The sequence below is a fragment of the Pantherophis guttatus genome, chromosome 1 (genome assembly GCF_059756535.1).
Source record: "Pantherophis guttatus breed Tessera chromosome 1, ASM5975653v1, whole genome shotgun sequence".
In the NCBI taxonomy this organism is placed as follows: domain Eukaryota; kingdom Metazoa; phylum Chordata; class Lepidosauria; order Squamata; family Colubridae; genus Pantherophis; species Pantherophis guttatus.
This window is the reverse complement of record NC_142063.1, coordinates 41,165,945-41,188,975: the sequence shown is the minus strand read 5'-3', so window position 1 is coordinate 41,188,975 and position 23,031 is coordinate 41,165,945. Positions and strand designations below refer to the sequence as shown.

The 23,031-nt window shown below is 40.6% G+C and overlaps 1 protein-coding gene across 5 annotated transcripts in view; it reads left to right on the top strand.

The window, feature by feature from the left end:
• Positions 1 to 23,031, top strand: part of EVL (Enah/Vasp-like) — a 168,880-nt gene that overhangs the window by 76,475 nt on the left and 69,374 nt on the right. The window contains exon 1 of one of the 5 annotated variants that reach the window (XM_087872250.1): positions 13,101 to 13,231. The exons of the other annotated variants lie outside the window; for them this stretch is intronic. Within the exon in view, the coding sequence (XP_087728376.1) occupies positions 13,221 to 13,231 (11 nt within the window). The 5' untranslated portion in view covers positions 13,101 to 13,220. Of the gene's footprint in view, positions 1 to 13,100; positions 13,232 to 23,031 lie in introns of those variants that run through there. 5 annotated transcript variants of the gene reach the window in all.

Genomic DNA, 23,031 nt, shown 5'->3' with positions numbered 1-23,031 from the left:
AGAGCCTGGACGGGGTCGGGGGGGGGCAGAGTCAAGAGAGAACGTAGTCCACAAACACTCCAAGTCTAGTCCCCCCCGAATTCCATTACCATTTATTTAGTGCCAATTTAGTGCTGATCATTAATTGATTAGATTCTTATGTATATGCTTGATCAATAAATCTTCTGAACTGCAACTTATGTGTGATCCTGATCCCTTGCCCTTGACATTAGATGAACTTAGGAAAATGAGCATGTTAACGAAGAAGATTAGATCCTTTAAGTTTTATTTTTAACAGTGTTTTGCAAACTGCAAGGAGCGTGCCACAGTTGATTCATTGTTATGCCTTATCCTTTCAGATTGTATTCACTAGATCTACAGAATATGTTTTGCTGCTTTTTTGGCTTTTAATTTTCTTCTCAAAATCTTAAACTGCTTAGTTACCTCTTAATTTGGCTTATGCTACAAATTGTCTTCCTAGATTTACCCAGCCTCTCCTCAAAATAGGTGAATTGGGGAATAAATAGATGTGAGAAGCCTTCCTCCTTCCTGATCCAATGGTTTCTTGTTCATTCACTGTGGGTGATCCCTGTGTGAATTGTGTAACCAGCCTGGTTCTTTTCTTCTACCACTTCTATGTTCAACCTCTTTTATTCCTCAGTTGAAATATTTTATATATGTTGTAGAATGTCTCAGACACTTGGAGCTCCAAATTCTTTTGTGTATGTATGTAAAAAAATTATAAAATATTTTAGACATTTTGGAAGAGGATAAATGTATTTCAACTTAAGTATTGTATCTGTGACATGGTATTTATCCTACATTTATTTATTTGTTAAATTTATTTGCCACCTATTTTGCTCTTGGACTAATCTAGGCAGCTTGCAACAATAAAAACGAAGAAATGAAGTGTAAACATAACTGTTCCAAAAGTAATGGAACAATAGAATAAACAGTGAAAAAGACATTGATACTAGTGCAATGGACTTTGAAACTCCATTGTGTATACGAATTGGCAGAATATTTTCCTCCATATGGTCTATAAATTGTTTCATTGCTGCTCAGTATGGGGTTAGGATTCATTATCCACATCAACAATTTACTGAGACTATATTTTCAGCCTCCCACTGAGTTAAACTGTTAGGGTAACACAACACTGCCTAATGGAATATCCAAGTTGCTATGATTGTTCATTCACAGCCGCAGAAGGCCAAAAGCCCTGGAATCTTGATCTTGCTATGTTTTTGGAACTGAGAATTATTATCATGTTAAGCTTTGGGTGAAGTTGTCCCAGAGATAGTTTTATTTACCATACTGTTTTTTGAGGTTGATATATGGAAACAGACTTCAAAATACTTTTGCTTGATTGGTTGGTATCCTTACTTTCTGTCAGAAATATAACAATTCAAAATAAGTGTTGAACAATTTCATTTGTATTTCTTGCTAAATGGACAGAACGTTTAAGCTCAGTGGGTGGCTTACAATTGTTAGATCCATAGCCATTTTCACTACAGGATCTCTCTTTTTATATTCCTCAGTGACCTCTCCCATATCTCAAAGCTCCAAACTATATTTAACACTTAAGTGGGCCAGTTGAAATGATAGTGAAAGAATCTTGTGGGTCAGCTGTCAAATATGTATTATACACTGCTCTATAAATCCTAGAGTTGTATTTTTGAAAACAGTATATAACTTTATTATTCTGATTTTCTAGGTGGTAGGTGGAGAGTTCATGGGTAAATGTGGCCTTCCATACTCATTTTTGCAATCTCTGAAGCCCCAGAATTATATTAACTTAATTCAATGGTAATAGACAATTTCTTCATGGCTTGATTTGCCATTTTTTTTTAAAAAAAATAAAGATTAAAGTATTGCATCCTTTCCTTTAAAAACACACACAATTAAAATAGGACTGAAAGCATTGGGCCTACCTTCAGTGCTGATTTCACTGCAGCACTGCATATAACTACAGTATGTCTGTCAAGATACAAAGTAAAGGAAGTTAATGATTCCTAGTTTAGATTTATAATGCTAAAATTCTCTTACCACAAAGTGTTCTAAATAAAAATAAAAAAAATATTCAATTTGGGGATACTCTGTAACTTTGGCATGATAATTTGTTTATGTGATAACAAGAGGAAAATAAATCTTGGTGTGGCTCACTTCTGAATAGATATACGAAGTATCTTTTTTTAAGTACAGGTCCTCAACTTATGACTGTCGAGCCCAGAATTATGGTTGCAAATAATGGTGGTGACCACGTCCAACTTTTGTATCAGTAATTGAACATGGCAGTCATTTAAAAAAAGTCCATTTTCCTCAATGAGCAGTTTTTGCTGGCAACTGGAAGTAAATGCTGGAAAAAGGTTGAAAATCATGATCACATGACTGCAGGAAGCTGCAAATAAATGCAAGCTGGTTGCCAAGTGCCCAAAATGTGATCACATGACCATGGAGGGCATGGCCATCAGAATCGGATGTAAGTAGCTCAGGAGGGGCAGGGTCTATCCAGGGGTGAAATTTACTTACCTTCGCTACCGGTTCGCCAAAGTGCATGTGCCATCGCATGCGCAAAGCCTTCTGCGCATGCGCAGAGGCTTAAAATGTCGCAAAAAAGCAACATCATGACATCCGTGTGGGTGGGCAGAGCCTCCCGCAGCCGCCGCTACCGATTCGCCCAAGCCAGATAGAATTGACTGGATTTCACTTCTGGGTCTGTCATAACTTTAAAATGTCACTAAGCAACTAGTCATTAAACAAGGAATGCCTGTATTATTGAGTCCCAGAAGAACAGGAGCAGACACAGGAAGTTCTCCAATGAAGAGGAAAAACGTCAGTCAGAGTGGGTATACGTCCAGTCCAGCCAATGACCGAGTCCCTTTTACAAGCTAAGGCTCCGCCCTTCGAGGCTGCCCCAGTTCTTCGTCTCGGTCTTCGCCTGACAGGACGTGTCCTCCTCTGACAGACTTTTCCTCAAGCTCAATTAGCCTCCTATCGCTGCTCCGATCTTCATTTCACACCCGGCAAGTGTTTTTCCTCGTTCCTGCAGGCTTCATGCCTTGCAACAGGGCGAATTTCTCTGGATCCCTTGCTGCGTGTAAAAGGCCGTTGCCAAGCAGCTCTTACTGGCACTAGCGGCTGCGCGCCAGTTTCCCCGAGTCGCGTTTAAGGCCGGACAGCTAGCAATTGAAGAGCGCCCCTTTCCCCAGCTGATCGGTGCAAACGGGGAGATCAGAGAGATAAAGCTAAGCGAACGCTTTCTTTGTACTGCTGGGTCGCTCATAGCTGAGGGCTGCGACGGGCGTGATTGATCTCTCCAGTTTACTTGCCGCGATTTGAGCGCTGGGCTCTTTTTCTCTGGGGACGCCATTTCGGAGGCTCGAATTAATTCAAAATGGCGGCTGCCATGCGGAGCTCCGACAGGCCTTCTTCCTCCACCACCCGAAGGCGCCATCCTAGCGATCCACTTGAGGGATCATCAACCTCGCTTCCTCCGCGAAGCAAAAAATCCCATTCTAAACGGGATGGTTCCCAGTCCTCAAAATCTGGAACTTCACGTGAGGAGGAGCGTCGACATAAGGCCATGGAAAAGGCATTTTTGAAGGCACAGTCACATGCCTTACTTTCTGAGCGGCCTTCCTCCCAGCCACCGTTGGGGTCTCGCTCGCCTCGTTCGGTGAGGGATCTCTCCCCTGACGTTATGTGTGATCCTCAGGCAGTTTCTCCTTCGGAGCCCCAGAGATTGTTTCAGACCCTTCCGGATTCTGGCCAGCCTTCTGGCTTGCCTCCTGTTCCTCCTCCTCCACCTCCAATTCTGTCTACTCCGATGACTGACTCCTTGGAGACATTTATTTCTAGGGCGATCCGACAGACTATTGCGGAATGCCTTCACCAGGCTCCTGCCACTACCGCCTTAAGGGCCTCTCCTCAGCCACTTTCTGAGGCCCGGGAAGGCTCCTTGTTGGATCAGGAGCTTTCCGCTCCTCAAGTTACCCTCGATCAAGCCTCAGTGTCTGAAGGTGAGGATTATCAGGATCAAGCCTGGTCGGATGATGAAGGCTTGGGACCCGATCAGCCGGCCTTTATTGGCCTTTTTAAACCACAGCTCTTCCGCTCCTTGCTGTTCAAGGCCATTGCCGTCACCCGTTTGGGGTCTCCTCCCACAACAGCTCCAGCTTCATCAGTTTCGGACCCGGCAGCTGCCATGTTTGCGTAACCCACCAGCGAGCCTGAAACCATTCCTGCTCCAAAGCTGTTTACCGATGTCTTACATCGCCAATGGGCCTTGCCAGGGGCTGGTCCTAGCCCTAACGGATTGGATAAGCAACTCTATAATTCTGCCTCCCCGTTAGCGGATATTTTACAGGTTCCGACGGTGGATCCTCCTATTGTGGCCTTGACTGATACAGCCCATCCCGCAGGGCCTCCCGAAGATTCTCTCAGACCTGAGGACAAGAGAGCTGAAAAGACCCTTCTGAAAGGACACCAAGCTACAGCCTGGTCTATATGAGTGTCTACTTCGGCCTCTTTCTTTAACCGGGTGGCCTTGCTTTGGCTTAAACAACTACAAGCCAGGCTCCCTCTCTCGGACACACGGTCCCACCAAGACCTAAACAAGATTGCTGCGGCTCTAGAATATTCGGCAGATGCCACATTGAATTCCACTCATTTTTCAGCCAGAGCTTTAGGTTCCAACGTAACGTCTCGATGACTCTTATGGCTTAGAAATTGGCAGGCCGACATACGCAGTAAATGGCAGCTCGCTTCTGCTCCTTATGCCAGTGACTCTCTATTTGGTTCCGCCTTGGAACCCTTGCTGGTCGAGACCAGGGATCGTCGTAAAATTCTTCCTCCCGCTACTCGTCGTTCTGAATCCCGTTTCTCATCTTCACGGTTTCAGTCCTTTCGGGCCTCCGATCCCTCCTCCTTTCAGCCTCAGGGGCAACGATCCTTTCCTTCCAGACCTCAACAGGATCCCCAGGTCAGACAAGGGTCCAGGTTCCCCCCTCGTAAGACATACCGAGGTGGTAGGGTCGTTGGTCTCGCAGGGCTCGGTGAGGAGAATTTCCATTCTCCTATTGGGGGTCGCCTTTCATTATTTCGAGATCATTGGGCTTCCTCCATCAGCGATACTTGGGTACTCAATACCATATCGTTTGGGTTGGCATTAGAGTTTTCCTCTCCTCCCCCCTCCCGTTTTATTCCTTGCCCCGTTTCTCGGGACCCAGTCAGAACAGGGATTATTTCAGCGGCTGTTGACCATCTTTTACGAATCTCCGCCATTGAAAAGGTCCCTGTTTCTCAACAGGGTCACAGGTTTTATTCCCGCCTTTTTGTTGTCCAGAAAGCTTCGGGAGGTTGGCGCCCCATTTTAGATTTGAAGTCGTTGAACCGGCACGTTAAATACCGCCGGTTCAAAATGCACTCCCTTTCGTCAATCCTTGAGTCCATCCGTCCCTCCGATTTCCTCTCCTCTATTGACCTAACAGAAGCTTACCTGCATGTCCCTATATTGCCTGCTCATCGACGGTTCCTCCGTTTTGCTTTTAAAGGAGCTCATTACCAGTATAAGGCATTGCCCTTCGGCCGCTCCTCAGCCCCTAGGGTATTTACAAAGATAATGGCCTCTTTAATTGGATACATCAGATTTCATTCGGTTCGCCTTCAGTTTTATTTAGACGACATATTAATTATGTCCCCTTCCCTTCAGGCAGCTCGAGGGGACTTGTCCTTTGTTCTGTCTTCCCTTCAATCACATGGTTTTTCTATAAATTGGTCCAAAAGCCATCTGTCCCCTTCCACCACTATCCTCCACTTAGGAGCTTCTATTGATACCACCTCTTCCACGGTTTGCCTTTCGCCGGAACGCCAGTCCAATCTGCGTTCCTTGGCTCTTAAATGTCTAGCGGCTGGCTCGGCAACCGTTCTCGTTCTTTCCCGTCTGTTGGGCATGATGGTGTCCACCTTCGGAATTACACAGTGGTCACGTCTGCATAGTAGGGAGCTTCAATGGCTTCTGCTGCCCTTTCAACGTGCGAATCAAGAGGTCTCTTCCCGTCGTATCCTGATACCTGCGCCGGTTCTCCGCTCGCTTCTCTGGTGGACTTCTCCGGCTTTATCTCAGGGATCTTCTTTTAGAGAGCCTCAGAGACTCCAGCTTACTACGGATGCTAGTCTATCTGGCTGGGGGGCGCATCTGCAACATCACATGGCTCAAGGTCGGTGGACCTCTCAGGAAGCTCTCCTCAGTATCAACTTGTTGGAATTGCGAGCCATTCGGCTCGCGTTGTTGCAGTTCCGTGATTTGGTGGACGGTAGACATATCTTAGTTCTAACCGATAACACTACTGCTAAGGCCCACGTAAATAGGTTGGGGGGCACGAGGTCTCATTCACTAATGAACGAGGCTCGTTTACTGGGCTTATGGGCTGAGGACCACCTGGCTTCCATCAGGGCAGATTACATTTTGGGATCCGACAAGATCCAGGCTGATTCCCTCAGTCGTTTGCAGGTGGATCAGGGCGAGTGGTCGATTTCCCCGGAGCTCTTCCAAGACATCGTTTCGAGATTTGGATGTCCGGTCTTGGATTTATTCACCTCTCGTATGAACCATCGTCTTCCCTGTTATTTTTCCAGGTTCCTGGACCTTCAGGCGGAAGCCACAGACACCCTTCGCAGCCCCTGGCCATCGGGGCTTCTGTATGCCTTCCCCCCCCTCCCGGTGATCCCCAGAGTCATAAGGAAGTTACTCGAACGGGCTCAACTTCTTCTGGTGGCCCCATTCTGGCAAATGCGTCCCTGGTTTGCGGACTTGATGAACCTTTCCGTGGCTCCTCCTTGGCAGATCCCTGTCTCCAAGGTCATCTTGTCACAATGTCATCTCATCCATCCGGATCCGGGGTGGCTTCACTTAACCGTCTGGCGGTTGAGCGGCTCCTCCTGACGGAGGCCAGGATTCCGCCAGAGGTCGTTTCCACGATTCAAGCTGCTCGCAGACCATCTACTGTGAGGATTTATGAGGCCACGTGGAGGTCCTTTGTCTCGTGGTGTTCCTCAGTTCCAGTTTTGCCTACTTCCGCTTCAATTATCCACGTTTTAACCTTTCTGCAGGCTGGTCTTCGCAAAGGTCTTTGACCTAATATGTTACGTCGACAAGTGGCCGCCCTTGCCTCTGTTTTGTCTTGCGGCTCGAAGGATTCCATCTCACATCATCTGATCATCACGACCTTCCTGCGGGGAGCTACAAATTTACGGCCTCCTACCATTCATCGGTTTCCTACATGGAACCTGAATAAGGTCCTTAGGGCTCTCATGTCTCCTGCCTTCGAGCCTCTACGCTCTGTCTCCCTGCGATTCCTTTCTCTGAAAGTTGCCTTCTTAGTGGCAATCACTTCCTCCCACAGGATTTCGGAACTGGCAGCATTATCCGTGCGGGCGGACTTATGCATCTTTCATACCGATAGGGTGGTTCTCCGGCTGGACCCATCATTTGTGCCCAAAGTAAACTCAACCTTTCACAGGGCACAGGAGATCGTTCTCCCGGACTTTTGTCCTCGCCCTTCTCATCGGCTGGAGAGAGCCTGGCACACGCTGGATGTCCGCAGGGCATTAAAGATTTATATAGCCCGAACGGCTACTCACCGAAAGACGGAGGCTCTGTTTGTGGCCTTCCTCCCTTCCTCTCTGGGAGTACGCGTATCGAGCATTACCTTGGGTCGTTGGATTAGGGCCGCAATTGCCTTGGCTTACCGCCATTCTGACTCTCCTCTGCCTCACCCCATCATGGCTCATTCAACAAGGAGCGCCTCTACATCGGCCGCCTGGGCGACTCAGGCTCCTCTCGAGGAAGTTTGTCGAGTGGCCACATGGACTACTATCAGTCCCTTCATCAGACATTACAAAGTGGAGTCCTTCACTTCCACTGATGCTGCATTCGGCAGAAGGGTGCTCCAGTCGGTCCATCTCGCTTAAGGGTTACCGGACCAGTATCTCCCTCCCTGGTGACATCAAGCTTTGGTATGTCCCCACTCTGACTGACGTTTTTCCTCTTCGTTGGAGAATGGACGTTGGTCTTACCTGATACGTCCGTTCTCGACATGAGGAAAAACGTCAGTCAGCCCCGCCCTTGGTTTCTTTCCAGTGGTGGTTGGGGGGGGGGTGATATTAATTCTCTATCGTTTCAGGAGGACACGTGCACGAGTCCGTCGCTTCGCCTCAACAAAGAACTGGGGCAGCCTCGAAGGGCGGAGCCTTAGCTTGTAAAAGGGACTCGGTCATTGGCTGGACTGGACGTATACCCACTCTGACTCAGACGTTTTTCCTCATGTCGAGAATGGACGTATCAGGTAAGACCAACGTCCATTTTCCTTTTTTGAATTTTCATGAGTGTACACTAAGATCCAAGGCTTTGGGGGGGGGAAGACATCAGGTAGTAACTGGGAGTGAAATTTCTATCACTATGGCATGTAGTTGGAAAGTGCAGCCAGGGTGTTCTTTTGTGCACCAGCCAAAGAAGCCTAGCGTGAAAGAAAGTGTGATGGTGTGAACGAAGGACCGTCTACTTCAGGTTTTTGTTTCACACGGGGATTGGCATTTCTTCTTGGCGGCTAGAATTATCCCCTTAGGTCACGGGTATCAAACTCGCAGCCTCATGTTGCTGTCGTGTGATGTTTCACAATGTTTTTCCCATATGCGGAGCTAGGGTGGGCATGGCCTGTGCATGATGCATCCAGCCCGCAGGCCACCAGTTTGACACCTCTGCCTTAGGTCTTTCTTCTATTTCCCTGCTCTTAGCGATTGCCAGGTGTTATCTGCTTTGCCTGCTTTCTTTTATGTCCAGGTAGTCCTCGACTTACATCAGTTCATTTAGTAACCGCTTGAAGTTACAGCAGCACTGAAAAACGTTACTTATGACCATTTTTCAGACTTAAACCAGTTTCTGTAGTTTTATGGTCATGTGATCAAAATTCAGATACTTGGCAACTGACTCATAATTTATGACAGTTGCAGTGTCCCAAGGTCATGTGATCGCTTTTTGCGACCTTTTGAAGCACAGTCAGTGGGGAAGCCAGATTCACTTAACAACTGTGTGACTAATTTAACACCAGCTGTGTGTTCTGTCCCCATCCCACACACGCACACAAACAGCCGGGGGTTAAATAAACTGGCAGACAACCAATTCTTCCGATAAGATGCTTGGCAGTAACCCAGTAGCTGCTTGCCAAGAACTTTACTCAATAAACAAAATACCCACAGTCAAGAATTGTCCAGTTCGTAAAATAAATCCAAGGCCGATAATGTTGTTTCCAAAGATGCAATGTGACTCGATAGTAGTTAGTTTTGTCCGTCACAGAGTCTGAATGGCCACCTCACCCCCTTTTATACCCTGTGGGGTGTGGTCCAGTGACTCAGCCTAATCTCTGGCATGCCTTTTCTTCTGTTGCATGCGCTTATCTCTGCGACGCTGCCGAGGATCCAGCCAAGACTCATTACCCTCATCACTGTCCACCTGTGGCTGCATGGATGTGCTTGGCCCCGGCCCTAACTCTTGCCCTTCGGTGGACACCGAAGGCATTGCCAGAGAGGAGGGTCCTGGAGAGGGAGGCCTTGCCAACTCCTCTCCTTCACTCTTGGAGTCCTCTCCTGCCGATGACACAGGCTCAGGTAATGGAGCCACAACACTGTGATCCACTTAACAACTATGGCAAGAAGGGTTGTAAAATGGGGCAAAATTCACTTAACAAATGTCTCACTTAGGAACATAAATTTGGGGCTCAATTGCAGTTATAAGTTGAGGACTACCTGTATTGGCTATGTAATACTTTGCCTTGCCATGTCCTATTTCTCCCGTACTCAGAAATCCTTCATGGTGTACTAACTTCAGTGAGTCTTTTTCACTGTCCTTCAGATACTCTTCTGTTATTTCTGATTATTCAGTCATGTGGCAGGGAGTTGAATTATTTATTATTGCTTTTATTCATTAAACATGAAACTCAGTCAACTGAACATTTAAAAATGTGTCACAAATACAACTGACTGGTGCTAATAGTTGATACGGGTTGCTGCCAGCGTCCTAGGTATCAACCAAGTATCTTAAAATATATGATGTTCCGAGTAGCACAGTTTATTGCAGTTCCGCTGGTGTTATTACAGCGGAATAATAAATAATACATTTTATGATGATGATGATGATGACAGTATACACAGCAAACGAGATGACCATGCTGGATTTCGTATCCCAAATCACTAGTCGAACACTTCCCAAGCATTTAGGACTGCGTGATGTATTGACGGATTATGCGAGCAGATCCCAGTAAGGTGGCCTTCTGCAGCTGACCAATGGTGATCTTGTCAGCGCCAATTGTTTTTAAGTGCTTGCCTAGGTCTTTCGGCACAGCACCCAGTGTGCCGAGTACCACTGGAACCACCTGCACTGGTTTATGCCAGAGTCTCTGCATTTTGATTCTCAAATCCTGATATCTGGTGACTTTTTCAAATTGTTTCTCATCGATTCTGCTGTCACCAGGGGGGAGTGTTGTTGTTGTTGTTGTTGTTGTTGTTGTTGTTGTTGTTAAATTAAAATGTGTATGCTGCCTAACTCTCAATGACAAGTTAGAATAGATCCAGAGAAGATCAACCAAGATGATAGGGGCCTGGAAGGAAACTGAGGAATGGTTGGACTCGGAGGCAGGAAAGAATAAAGAAGGCTGTGGAGACAACATTTGCTTTCTTCAAGTATCTGAATGGGAAGGGAAGAACTGTTCTGTTGTTCCAGAAAACAGAATAAGAAACTGGAGGTGTTTAGGGACTAGAGGACCATTTGTTGAGGATGTTGTACTGATGAATTGGACAGGAGTTGGGATTAGACGATCTTCAGAATCCCTTCTAAACTTTATGTTCTATGAAGAGGACTTGTAATATTTATTTTGAGTAAAATAAGAAGAGAAAGTACATGCTGAATCACGTAGTATTTGGTTGTTCAAGTTGACTCAGGTTTACTCAACCTTCCATCCTTTTGAGGTGGGTAAAATGAGGACCCAGACTGTTGGGGGCAATTTGCTGACTCTGTTAACTGCTTAGCGAGTGTCGTAAAGCACTATGAAGTGGTATATAAGTCTAAGTGCTATTCCTATAGTATTTAAGAACTTATGTGAAGCTCTTTATTTGCTCCTGTAAATGCTGAAATTGTTAAAGGCTTTTAGTAATAGACCAAATCTGCTTAGAGCTATTGGACACTTGGAGTCTCAAGGTTGTTGTTTTATAAATAAATATATTTAGCCATATTTTTTGAAGAGGATAGTCAGGAACAGGTGCTGACAAAAACAAGCTGAGCTACTAATGATTTAGGAAAGTCCCCTCCATTTAAAAAAAAAAAAGCCATTCTTGTAAATTAGATCTCACTGCATGTCAAAGCTCTTTAACCTAGTTCTAAGAGCAGTGCTCATTTTCCTGCTTTGCTGACCTCAGTGATAACAGCAGGAAGAATTTAGAAAACTGTCATGTGCTACAGTGGTGAGACAAAGTTTGTGAACTCTTTAAAACTATATATAATCTGCAAGATCCAGATTAGAATTTCATCTAAATCTTAAGTGACTTTGATTGAACAGTATACTGTATCATGTTCTTATTGAAAATATTGAGCCAACATTCAGTATCTTGATTTGTTATAAAATTTTACATTTAGTAACTAGTAGCAATTATTTAACAGCAATAAATTCAGTCTTATCTTTCCTGTATCTATTAATGAATGTCCCCCATTGGCTTGGAGATTTTCCTCATTCAATCATAGATATTTTGGGTCTGCCTGTATTTGAGACCATGCCATAACATAATTTAATTGGAACATCAAATTCAAATTTCTCCCTTTAAGTGAATTGATTGATGGTAACTGTAAGAGAGATCTTGGAGTCCTAGGGGGCAATCACTTAAATATGAGCCAGCAGTGTACTTCAGCTGCCAAAAAAGCCAATGCAGTCCTAGACTGGATTAACAGAGGGATAGAATCAAGAGCATGTGATGTGTTAATATCACTTTATAATGCCGTGAGAAGACCACACTTGGAATATTGCATCTAGTTTTGGTTGCCACACTATAAAAAAGATACTGAGACCCTAGAAAGACTGCAGAGAAGAGCAACAGAGATAATTAGGAGGCCAAAGGCCATACCTAGTTTAATGAAAAGGACTAGGGATGACATGATAGAAGTGTTCCAATATCTAACGGGCTGCCACAAAGAAGAGAGGGTCAATCTATTCTCCAAAGCCATTGAAGTGAGAACAAGAAGCAATGGATGGAAACCAATCAAGGAAAGGAGCGAGCTAGAACTAAGGAGAAATTTCCAACAGAACAATTGATCAGTGGAACAACTTGCCTCCAGAAGTTGTAGGTGCTACAATACTGAAAGATTTTAAGGAGAGATTGGACAACCATTTGTCTGAAATGGTATAGGGTTTCCTGCTTGAGCAGGGGGTTGGACTAGAAGATCTCCAAGCTCCCTTCCAACTCTGTTATATGATTATTCCAAGACTTCATGCCCTTTTTCCAATAAAAACAGTGAATACTATTTCTGTATTTTCAGTAAAAACATGATACAGTACACCTTTTGGGACAGTGTTTGTTTAACCAGAATCCCTTTATTTATTAAGAGGGCTTAGAGAAAACTGATCATGCTGTGAGTCACATTACTGCAGGATTTGTTCTAAATTGCTGCAAAAGGATAGAATGTTGGATGACAACGAGGGAGACCCAGTTTAATACAGGGATAGACATGTAAACTCACTGATAAGCTTAAACTTATCAGACCAGTCTATTTAGTATATATGCTTTCTTGAGTTCCTGGAAAAAAGGTGGAATATAAATCTTACAGAAAAACAGTTCAACTGACTGCTATACATAGTAATAATTTTGTAACCTCAGCTCTTGCCATTGTGCCAACTTCTGAACATGAATTTCATATTTTAAGAGTCTCATGTCTTTTTCCAATCCCCTTTTGATCAATCATTGGGTTTTTTTTTTTATCAAAAAGCACAACTATAACTTGTTTCCTGTATATGTGCTTTCTTTTTTGGTAAAGCTTCCTTTTTCCTGTTTAGTTATGACTCTATAAAGTTAAAGCAGTTGGCTTTGTTCAAACTGTTAACGTGTACTTCTCCTTTGCAAATTGAAACTACAATGTAGTATTCGTACTGGACAAATCATTAGTACTCTGATTTTCTCCAAAAACACATTGAGTAGTTTCTGTGATGGCAGCAAGGTAAGATTTTGACAAGCCTGCTAAGAATGAGATACCGTTTCTTTGAAGAATAATACTCTATATTATGACAAGTAAGAATTCAAATCTGAAATCATCAGCCCAAAAGTAATTTTAGACTTATTTATCATTACAAGGTGATTTTTTTTCAGTCTTCAGATTGTGGTTGTAGAGTAAATCTTATTTGTTAGTTAGTGTGCCTACCTAGTTATCTACGTTTCTCATTTTAATGAATCTTACTGATTTTAAAAAAATGTTTTCTTAAACTGTCTTTATTGTATGATATGAACTGAATGCCATTCTGTTTAAATCCATGAAATTATTTTGCCATGTGCTGTTGAATATGTCATGCAAGTTGCATATAGAATTGCTACAAATTTTGCAACATTACTAATTCAGATAATCAATTCTAAACAGATTTAACTTGCTATTCTTATTAATCAAATATATTTACAGAACTATTTCTTTAATGCTATTTTCCATGTCAGTGTTTATTTGTGGCACTGTAAAAAATAGCAGCTATTCCTTAATGTTATATATTTAAAGTCTTTGCTTTTTAAAAAAAAAATCAGCAAATCACCATTTCTTTACCATACTGTTAAATAGTAAGCAAAAAGATTATCTGGGGAGATGAGAATTATTTGGCCTTTGGGTTATCTAACCTGCAAGGCCTTGAGTTTAGCTCTTTCCTTCCCCTCTCAATAACTGCCGGTGCCTCTGTTGATATGTATACAAATGACATTCTGTCTTAGCTATCTCCTTCTTTCTCCTAAGCAAGAGGATAGAGATATGTTTATATGCTTGTATTGTATTATATTCCAGCTGAAGTCCCTACATATCTGAAGCTATCTTGGCTATTTCATATTCACCCTAAATGGGAAGATATATGGTGGCTGAGATTACCATGAGGAACCACTTGAAGTGACTCTTCCCAGAACTCAAGGAAGTTGCTTAGGTAGAATTTGAACCTTGACTCATCCAGATTGCACAAGAAAAAGAAGAAATCAAGACATGGTCTTGATCCTGTTTTCCATTCTGTCTCCACGATATAAATATATGTTTAAAATTAAATGTTCCAGCTACGAAAGAGGCACAGACAGTATAACAAAGCAAAGAGCTTTACTTCTCATATTCCTTGAAATAACAATATATGTTTATAATTTTCTTCACTTTGGGGAAAAAACAATGACGTACCTACCATTGTGACTACCTGGTTCTCTCTTGTAGATAGTAAGTTTAGTATAAGCACTGAGGCTGCGAATTGGAAGAAAGAAGCCCACTCTTTGGAACATTCCTTTGTAAGATTTTGAATCAATGGTTAATTTTCCATGGACTGAATTTGCGTCATGATTGATTTATTGATTATGAGCCATCAAGTTGATGTGAACTCTTAGAGGATATTAAGTTGAATTTACCTAAAAGCATCTGTCCCCAACTTGGCCCTTCAGGTCTTCCAATGGTGCACCTCTTAGTGCTGTAATTGAGGACATCCATATTGATGCTGGTTACTCTGATCTTTTCTTCTTTTTCCAGCATAATAGACATCTCCAAATTTCTTGCTGGTTCCTTTAGTGCTGATAGGCAACCCTTAAAAGGCAGAAGCTGTCTATCACTTTAGTATCTTCATTGTTAATTGTGAGACTGGTTGCATTATCCATTACCATAAGTGAGTTTTTATATTTGGTCCCATTTTTTTCATTGTGCTCTTTTGTTACAAGAGCTTCGTAATCATTTGCATTTTCAGCTATTAGTCTCATCAGTGTAGTGCAGGTTGTTGGTGATTTTCTTCAATTTTTAAAACCCTTCTCACCTTCCTTCAATCCTGCTCTCTTAATATATTTTCCACATGTAAGTTGAATAAATAATAGGAGAGTATACAGCTTTGTCTCATTCCTTTGCCAGCTTGGACCCAATCTATTTTGCCACATTCTGTCCGTACTGTGACTTCCTATCCTGTTTATAGGTTTTGCATGAGAATGAAATACTATTTAGGACTCAGATGCCCCTCAGTTTTATTTTGCTTTTCTGTGAAATTAAGGATATTGTATGATAGTTTGCATGTTGTCTATGGAGATTCTCAATCATCCAGGTCATGGTTGTCCCAAGGTACTTCTCAAAAGGCAACTTGACTTTTTTGGGGGGGCTTCCTTGAAAATATTTCACTTCTCATCTGAAAAGCTTCTCCAGTTCTGATTGAATGGTGGAGAATAATTCTATTCCCCACCATTCTATTCTATTCCCCATCATTCTTCTATTCCCCACTATTCAGTCAGAACTGAAGAAGCTTCTTGGATGAAAAGTGAAATGTTTTCAAGGGAAAGAAGCCAAGAAAGTCTAGTTGCCTTTGAAAAGCACCTTTGCTGGCTTCCATGTTCTATGAAGTCACCTTTCTTTAGTAGTGGTGTGTATATTGTCATCTTCCAATCTGTTGGCCACTGTAACATTCTCCAGATTTTCTAGCATGGGTTGATTACAAGTAGTCCTCTACTTACAACCACAATTGCTATCAGAATTTCCATTGCTAAGGAAGGTAGTTGTCAAGTGAGTTTGCACCTGATTTTATGACCTTTCTATCACAGTTGTTAAGCAAATCACTGCAATTGTTAAGTAAATAATTCAATTGTTAAGTGAATCCAGCTTCCCTCATGAACTTTGTCATACTTTGTTAGTGTGAGGACTCGTAATAAGTCATTTTTTCAGTGCCATCATAGTTTTGAATGGTTGCTAAATGAATGATTGTAGGTTGAAGACAACCTATATAAATCCTTTACTGATTCTTCTTTTATTTTTCCCATAAATTTTCTATGAGTGTTACACCAGCTTCTTTAGCCTTCTGACTTGGTAATAATCAGATCTAACTTTCATCTTCCAGTATTAGAGATTCCTGTAAGTAGGAATCATATTCTAAGATAGGTTGGCATCTCTGCTGTACAAAATTTCAGTACTGTATATTCCTTCCACCTTTGAATCTACTTTGAATAAATTACTATCAGTCCAGTATCCAGTTTAGCATATCAGTTTGAGGTTGGAACCTCAAATTTCTATAGTAGCAGTATAAATAAGATGCCAGTGCTTTGCCATTGTAACATGATTCCATGTCTCTTTTTGTGGCCAATTTCCTGTCATTTTTAAGTCAGGCACCAACAATATAAAATAGAGACACCATAGTTAAATCAAGTCTGTCTGGAGGAGAATCCTGAAACATTAGTTGTCAGAAGTAGTATTGAAATTAATTTTATCTCTATTAGTTGGCTTGTTCATAAGACAGATATGGCCAACGTCTGGTGAGTATAAACTACAGATGTCACACCTGAGTGATTTCAATCGGTCAAATAACCAAGTGACCAGGTCAGATTCATTTATTTATTTTTACTAGGGAAGGTGGACCTTTTTTTCTTTTTCTAATCATGTTATCTCTATTTTAATGATTTTGTGGGGACTGAACCAATCACGATCAGGAAAGAACCTTATAATGCAAGTGGAGATCAATGATTCCAAGTGAAGAACTTAAATTAATGATAGCCTTTTTATAGTGAGATATAGCGTATCCTGTGTATGTTACATTACATCCTGTAGTATGTATGTTGGGCATTGTCTTGGTTCAAAAATAAAGTTCAATTTATTTTGAGGTGTAACGTCTCTTGAAAGTCAGCATAAAATGCCTTTAGATTCACTGTACATCTACGTCAATAACCTTTGGATCTCTACATTATAATGCTGAGTATGGGTTCAAGTAACATCATACTACCTTTTTTGAGTTCCTGTTTTGCAGACTTTTCAGATTTATTTCAGCTATTGAATATGTAATGTATTTACTCATAATGTTCTTTAAAAAGAAGAAAATCACTTTGCACTTTTGTTTTGAATCATGTACTGATACATCTCTTGCCTCTTTCATCGTGCAATTTCCTAATACTTAATTGGTTCTGATGTGAAAATTATTCTAGTGATAGTTCAAATTCCTCAATAACTCAAAAGAATCTTCTACAATTTTTTCAAACCCATTGTCACTCCATGAGCACTTTAGAAACAGTTTGGTGTTAAGTAGCTGTTGTGTAACAGAAAGGTTGTTGAAAGCTGTTCTCTGAAGTGGTTTACTGGTAAGGTTCATCTCAAAATCATTGAAATGTGAAAATTTAAACTTTCAAAAGCTATTTGCAAGAGAGTCTATATTTACACATATTGTATCATTTTAGGAGAGTAGAATTAAACTTTTCATTTAGTACCTTATAGATATTTCCAGGCACAAACTGAAATTCTTTGAAGAGTGTAAGTTTTCAAAATTGTCTAACTATATTTTCAAAAATTAGGGCATACAAACAGAGTTAACAATGTGTTGAACTTGAACAAAAACTATACATACGCATTGTGTCAAGTCAAAGCAATTATTTGGGCCAAATAACATTTGGCAGTATCTGGTAGCTTCTGATAAAATTTTGTTCAAGTCAAGCTTGACTCGTGGTGAATTCATGTCCATGTAGCTTTCTTGTCAGTTACACAGATATAGTTTGCCTTATATCTTCTGTGTTTTGTCTTGTTTTTGACCTCCTGGTTAGCCAGGTATTCCTAGGAAATCCCATTCAGGTTCTAAATAGGCCGAACACCATCCATTTACTTGGGCAAGTGGCATTAAAAGGCAGATTACCTCTGATATGAGAAGTTATTTTAGAGTTATATTACTTTGCTCTGTAATTAAATTACATTTTCTCAATTCAACCAATCTTGTTTTACATTAAACTTACATTACCGTACATTTTTCCTAAAAATTGCCATAACTAATTTTATTTTAATTAACTGTTTAATATATTAGCTCTTCAGAGTATGTGGATTGCAGCAACAGGCATGTGGCTTCTTATCTCTATCATACTAGGTAACATCGGTCAGCTGTACATCCTGTATAATCTCAGGTTTTTGTTTTTTGTTTTTGTTAAACAGCCATACTAAATGCAGCTTACATTGGCTTTAGCCAAATCATTCTAGTAAAGTCAGAACCATAGGTTTATGATTTCCTGTTGGCTTGAGAGAAAAAAATATTATTGCATTCACATAAGTTAAAAAAAATATCTGGTTAACCAACAGGAATTAGAACTGCTTGTTGTCATTTATAGTAAAGAAGAAGCTCAATTTTTTCCCATAACTTCCCCAACTGTAGAATGTACTGCTGAACTTTTATGTGACTGGTATGATCTATTTTGCTTATAAGCAGGTATTGTGGTCCAGGTGTGTTTGGACTAATATCACAGACACGTAATTTGGCACTTAGCTGTTGCTATAAGTTAGAGAGGAATGGTAAATTGTCTCATCCTCTCCAGTACTAATATCTGCTTGCATATTGTTTAATGTAATTTTTTTCCTTGGCTTTCGTTCTTTCTTTTCTGCTTAAACAAAAATATGAAACTGTATGTCTGTTCAGGGCTGTTTCTCACAGGCTCTGATGAATGAGACGTTACAGAAAACTTCGAGAATCCTGCTGGTCTTCTGGGACAGGCTTTTTGTTTCTCTGGAGCAGTGTTTCTCAACCTTAGCAACTTTAAGATGTGTGGATTTCAACACATAAAATTCACTAACCAGTATGCTGGCTTTGGAATTCTGAGAGTTGAAGTCCACAGACCTTAAAGTTACAAGGTTCAGGGAACACTGCTGTGGAGTATGGTGGAGCAGGGGGAATGAGCAGGGATATTAGAGAGCCAGTTTGTTGTAACAGTTAAAGATGCTGCCTTAGAAACCAGGAGATGAAAATGCCAATCCTACCTTAGGCATGAGAAAGCCAGCTGGATGACTTTAATCCAGTTGCTCTTCTCAACCAAACCCATCTCACGTGGCTGTTTTTGTGAGGAAAATAAAAGGATGAAGGGGAGTATTATGGATATTTGATGCCTTGATTCACTTATCAAGTAACAAAGGTGGGTTAAAAATCTAATAAACAAAATAAATACAACACTCTTGGTAGAGGTGATGGTAATATAGATATATGTGCACAACTGGTGAGCTCTCAAAATAACCCTACCAGGTCTCTTGATCTTGCATAAGAAAAACAAATATACAAGTTACTGAGATATTTTTTTTAAAAACAGAGTTATTTAACAAAAGGAGAATAAGAAAAAAGTATTAAGTCTCTAAATAACAAAACCAGAACAGTGGAATCTAACAGAGAGCAAGGAAATAATTCTAAAAATTATTCTTGTTTGTACACCTCAGAAGATCATTGTAGTCCATTTATTCAGTTAATAGAGCAGCTGTCACCTGAAAGATTGGGGGGAGGGGCTATTATTTCAGCCCTTCCCTTGTATGGCTTTATTTTGGGGGGATGCCTGTTTCTCTCTACTTTTCAGAATCTCTTTCAGCCATTTGCATTTTAAAAAGTTTTAAGGACATCCACTTCTTGATCATTTAAGATCAAAACTTGCTGTATTTCAAGCATTCCAGAAAGGCTGCATGTACAGTCTTAAGCTCTTCCTCAAATTTCAGATATATTGGAAAATTTCATTTGGCTGCAAATGCCAACACCAGCACATCAGAGGAGGCTGCACTGTTATCATATAAACCTAACTAACATTTGCTTCACTGAAGCAAATGGAAAAAAAAAGGTTTGATGTGATTGTAGAAGAACTTTGTAAGGCTTGAGAGAATATGAAGATACAGAAAAGTCTTTCAGCCTTCTAGCACAATGTATTGTAAAAAGGTGCTTCACATTGTTGACTGTGTTAACTTAATTATTTTCTTTACTGCCTGGCAGAATTTTTCTGTACAGTCTTGAACAGAGAATACTTTTTCCAGTCATGGAACTATCCCAAAGTTATTTATATCTTATGGTAACTGAACCAAAATTTTGCATGCCAAAGTGATATACTGAATTACAACCCTGGGCAAAATACTTTTGTGTTTTGGTGTTATAATTTGGTCTAAAATGATGAGGGTTGAGGTGCAATCCACCAGGAACATCTTCTGCTCAAAATGAATGAGAATTATGATGCTGTGACTCATTTCCTGCCAGATGCAAAAGCAGATCTATAGCTGCTGCCCAAACCATTAGCCCCAGCTCTTCCTTCACCTCCCCTTTGTATGGCATCACATTATTTTGGTACACAATTTCATTGCCTTTCTTCAAATTCACTGGGACTTAGGAAAAATCATTGCTGAATGATATTACATCATGTTATACAAACCCAGACATCTCAAAGCAGCAATATAGGGTAGCTTTTTTGCAGCAATCTTACCATCTACCATAGCGTCTCATTCAGTCCCCAAAGAAATTAGACTGGGTAAGATTGATTGTGCTTCAAGTGTTGTCATGTGTTTTTAAAAACTGCCACTTACTTAAAACAAAAGTTGTAATCCCAGCAGTCACCATTAATCATGCAGGGTACTACAATATGCATGTTGTTAAGTGTCGGTATTTGGGATCGTTTCCAGAAGAATCCCTCACTGTTTCCTTTTTCTACACAATGATGATTCTTGCCAAGTTTGTGATTCAGGAGAAATATGTTCTAAGTACTTGGTTGGCCTCATCCTGAGAATTACACCTACCCATAAGACCATTAGTTGTTTCAAAAGTTGGCTCCTTGATATACTAGAAACCAGAAATCCAGTAATTAGAATAGAAAACTCACAACTGCAAACATAAGCTTCAAGGATATAATTCCTTCTAATTGTCACAGATATCTTCTTTTTTTTTTTTTTTTGCCATTTCTTTTTTAATTTGATTTATATGCCGCCCTTCTCCGGAGACTCAGGGAGGCTTACAATGCGCTAAGCAATAGCCTTCATCCTTTTGTATATTTATACAAAGTCAGCTTATTGCCCCCACAACTGGGTCCTCAATTTACCTACCTGAAATATTGACACTTTGGGCCCCATTTGGACATTATCACTTAGGGGTGTACTCACTTTTGTTGCCACCAGTTTAGACATTAATGGCTGTGTGTTGCATTATTTTGAGGGGACAGCACATTTACACTGTTATATAAGCTGTACACTCACTACTTTACATTGTAGTCAAGTGTCATTTCTTTAGTGTTGTCACATGAAAAGATATACTTAAATATTTACAAAATGTGAGGGGGTGTACTCCTGTGATATACTGTAATTGATGGTATGACATGTAATGATAGAAGGACTGTCATAATTTCATGACAGAATCCTACCAACTATTGTGAGCTTTTAAATAAATATTAACGTAAGAGTGGAAGCTCCTGAAGCAGTGTGGAAACGGGCTTTTAGGCTTTACCATGAGAGTTTATCAGAGGAGAAATTGAAATGTAAAAAGGCATTCTAGTGTGAGTCTGGTAATAACTTGTATATACAGTCCTGCCTGGGTTGAGTTATAAAAGAAAAGCAAAATGTTTTTAAAATCTGAAATTAGAACCCAGCAGTACATAATGATATGGCTTATCCATTATAAATTCCATATTTGTAGCACCATAAGAACATGAGTGTCATCTCGAATAACACAGTGACCCATCAGGATGGCATTCTGTGCCCACATTGCCAAACCAGATGCTTTATGGGCACCCCATGATGTTAACCGGAGAGTGATAACCTTTTCTTGCTATTTGAATACAGGAGTCAATATTTAAGGGAGCGGTAAACAGCTCTTTAGACTACTAGCCTCTGATAGCCCAATCTTCCAGGCCCTTTTTAAAATATTCTAAATTGGTAGCCATCACTGTAATTGCACAATGAAATTATACATTGTTTAAAGATATATATTTGTGTGTGTGTGTGCATGTGTCTTTTTTTTGGGAGGGGGGATTCTCAAGCTCCATAATATCCTCTTTTAGTTATGTACACAATGTTCCAATAGAGTCACTATGATTTAGCTAAGGGGATTGCAATATTGATGCTTTATTTTAAAATCTCCAACTTGTGCCTCCCCCCGCATTACATTCTGAGTTGATATTTTCTTTGACTTATTTACCATGACTCCAGGATACCTTCCCCGATCAGCTGCTCCCAACTGCCAGCAACTTTCAACCCATTCATTAATGTATGAAGTTTGAATTTTTCTGCTGATGTACGGTACATTGCTCTGCGTGGAACTGCATTTGACATCTGGCACTCATTCATTCATATAGTTTGGAGAAATATTTTTGGAGCTCTTCACTGTATATTTTATTTTCCTGTTGTGATAAATTTTTGTAGTGTTGGCAAATTTGGCTACCTCTGTGCTCAAAACAAAACAAATAAAAACATTCTGGCCCAATGTTAAAGTCTCTCCAGTATACATTGCAGAGCATTAATTGTAGTTTTGCTAGATTAGAGTTCCAGTTCTCATACCAACAACTCCACTAGATTAAATTGTAATTCTACTCACAGTTTTATGTTGATCAATATTTACTTTTCAATTTTTAGAATTATTTTGTGATTGCATTCTTCTATCCTAGAATGCAATCTCTATGTGAAATACACTATAAGAGCACTATAACTTAAGAAGTGCTTTTAATCTTAACTGTAGCACTTTTCATTGTTTTTTAAAACATTCTTAGCCTAAAAAATAGATTAGAAAGGAGGTGATACAACAAGAAAAGAAAAAAAAATTGTCCTTTTATTTCTCTGCTTAGAATTATTGCTAGTAGCTTGATTAACAAGTATCCAGTATTGCTATTTAAGGCACAGACATCAGTAGTGTAATACAAGAAATATTTTTCTTTCACATAAAAAGCTGGGTTTTTTCCATTAAAAATAAAACAAAATGAAGTTTCTACATAGAAGATTGGCTAAGAATTGTTTTGGTTGTTTTTTTTATGTCTATTAAATGTGATAATTTAAATTTTTAAATTACTTTTTTTATATGTGAATAATTA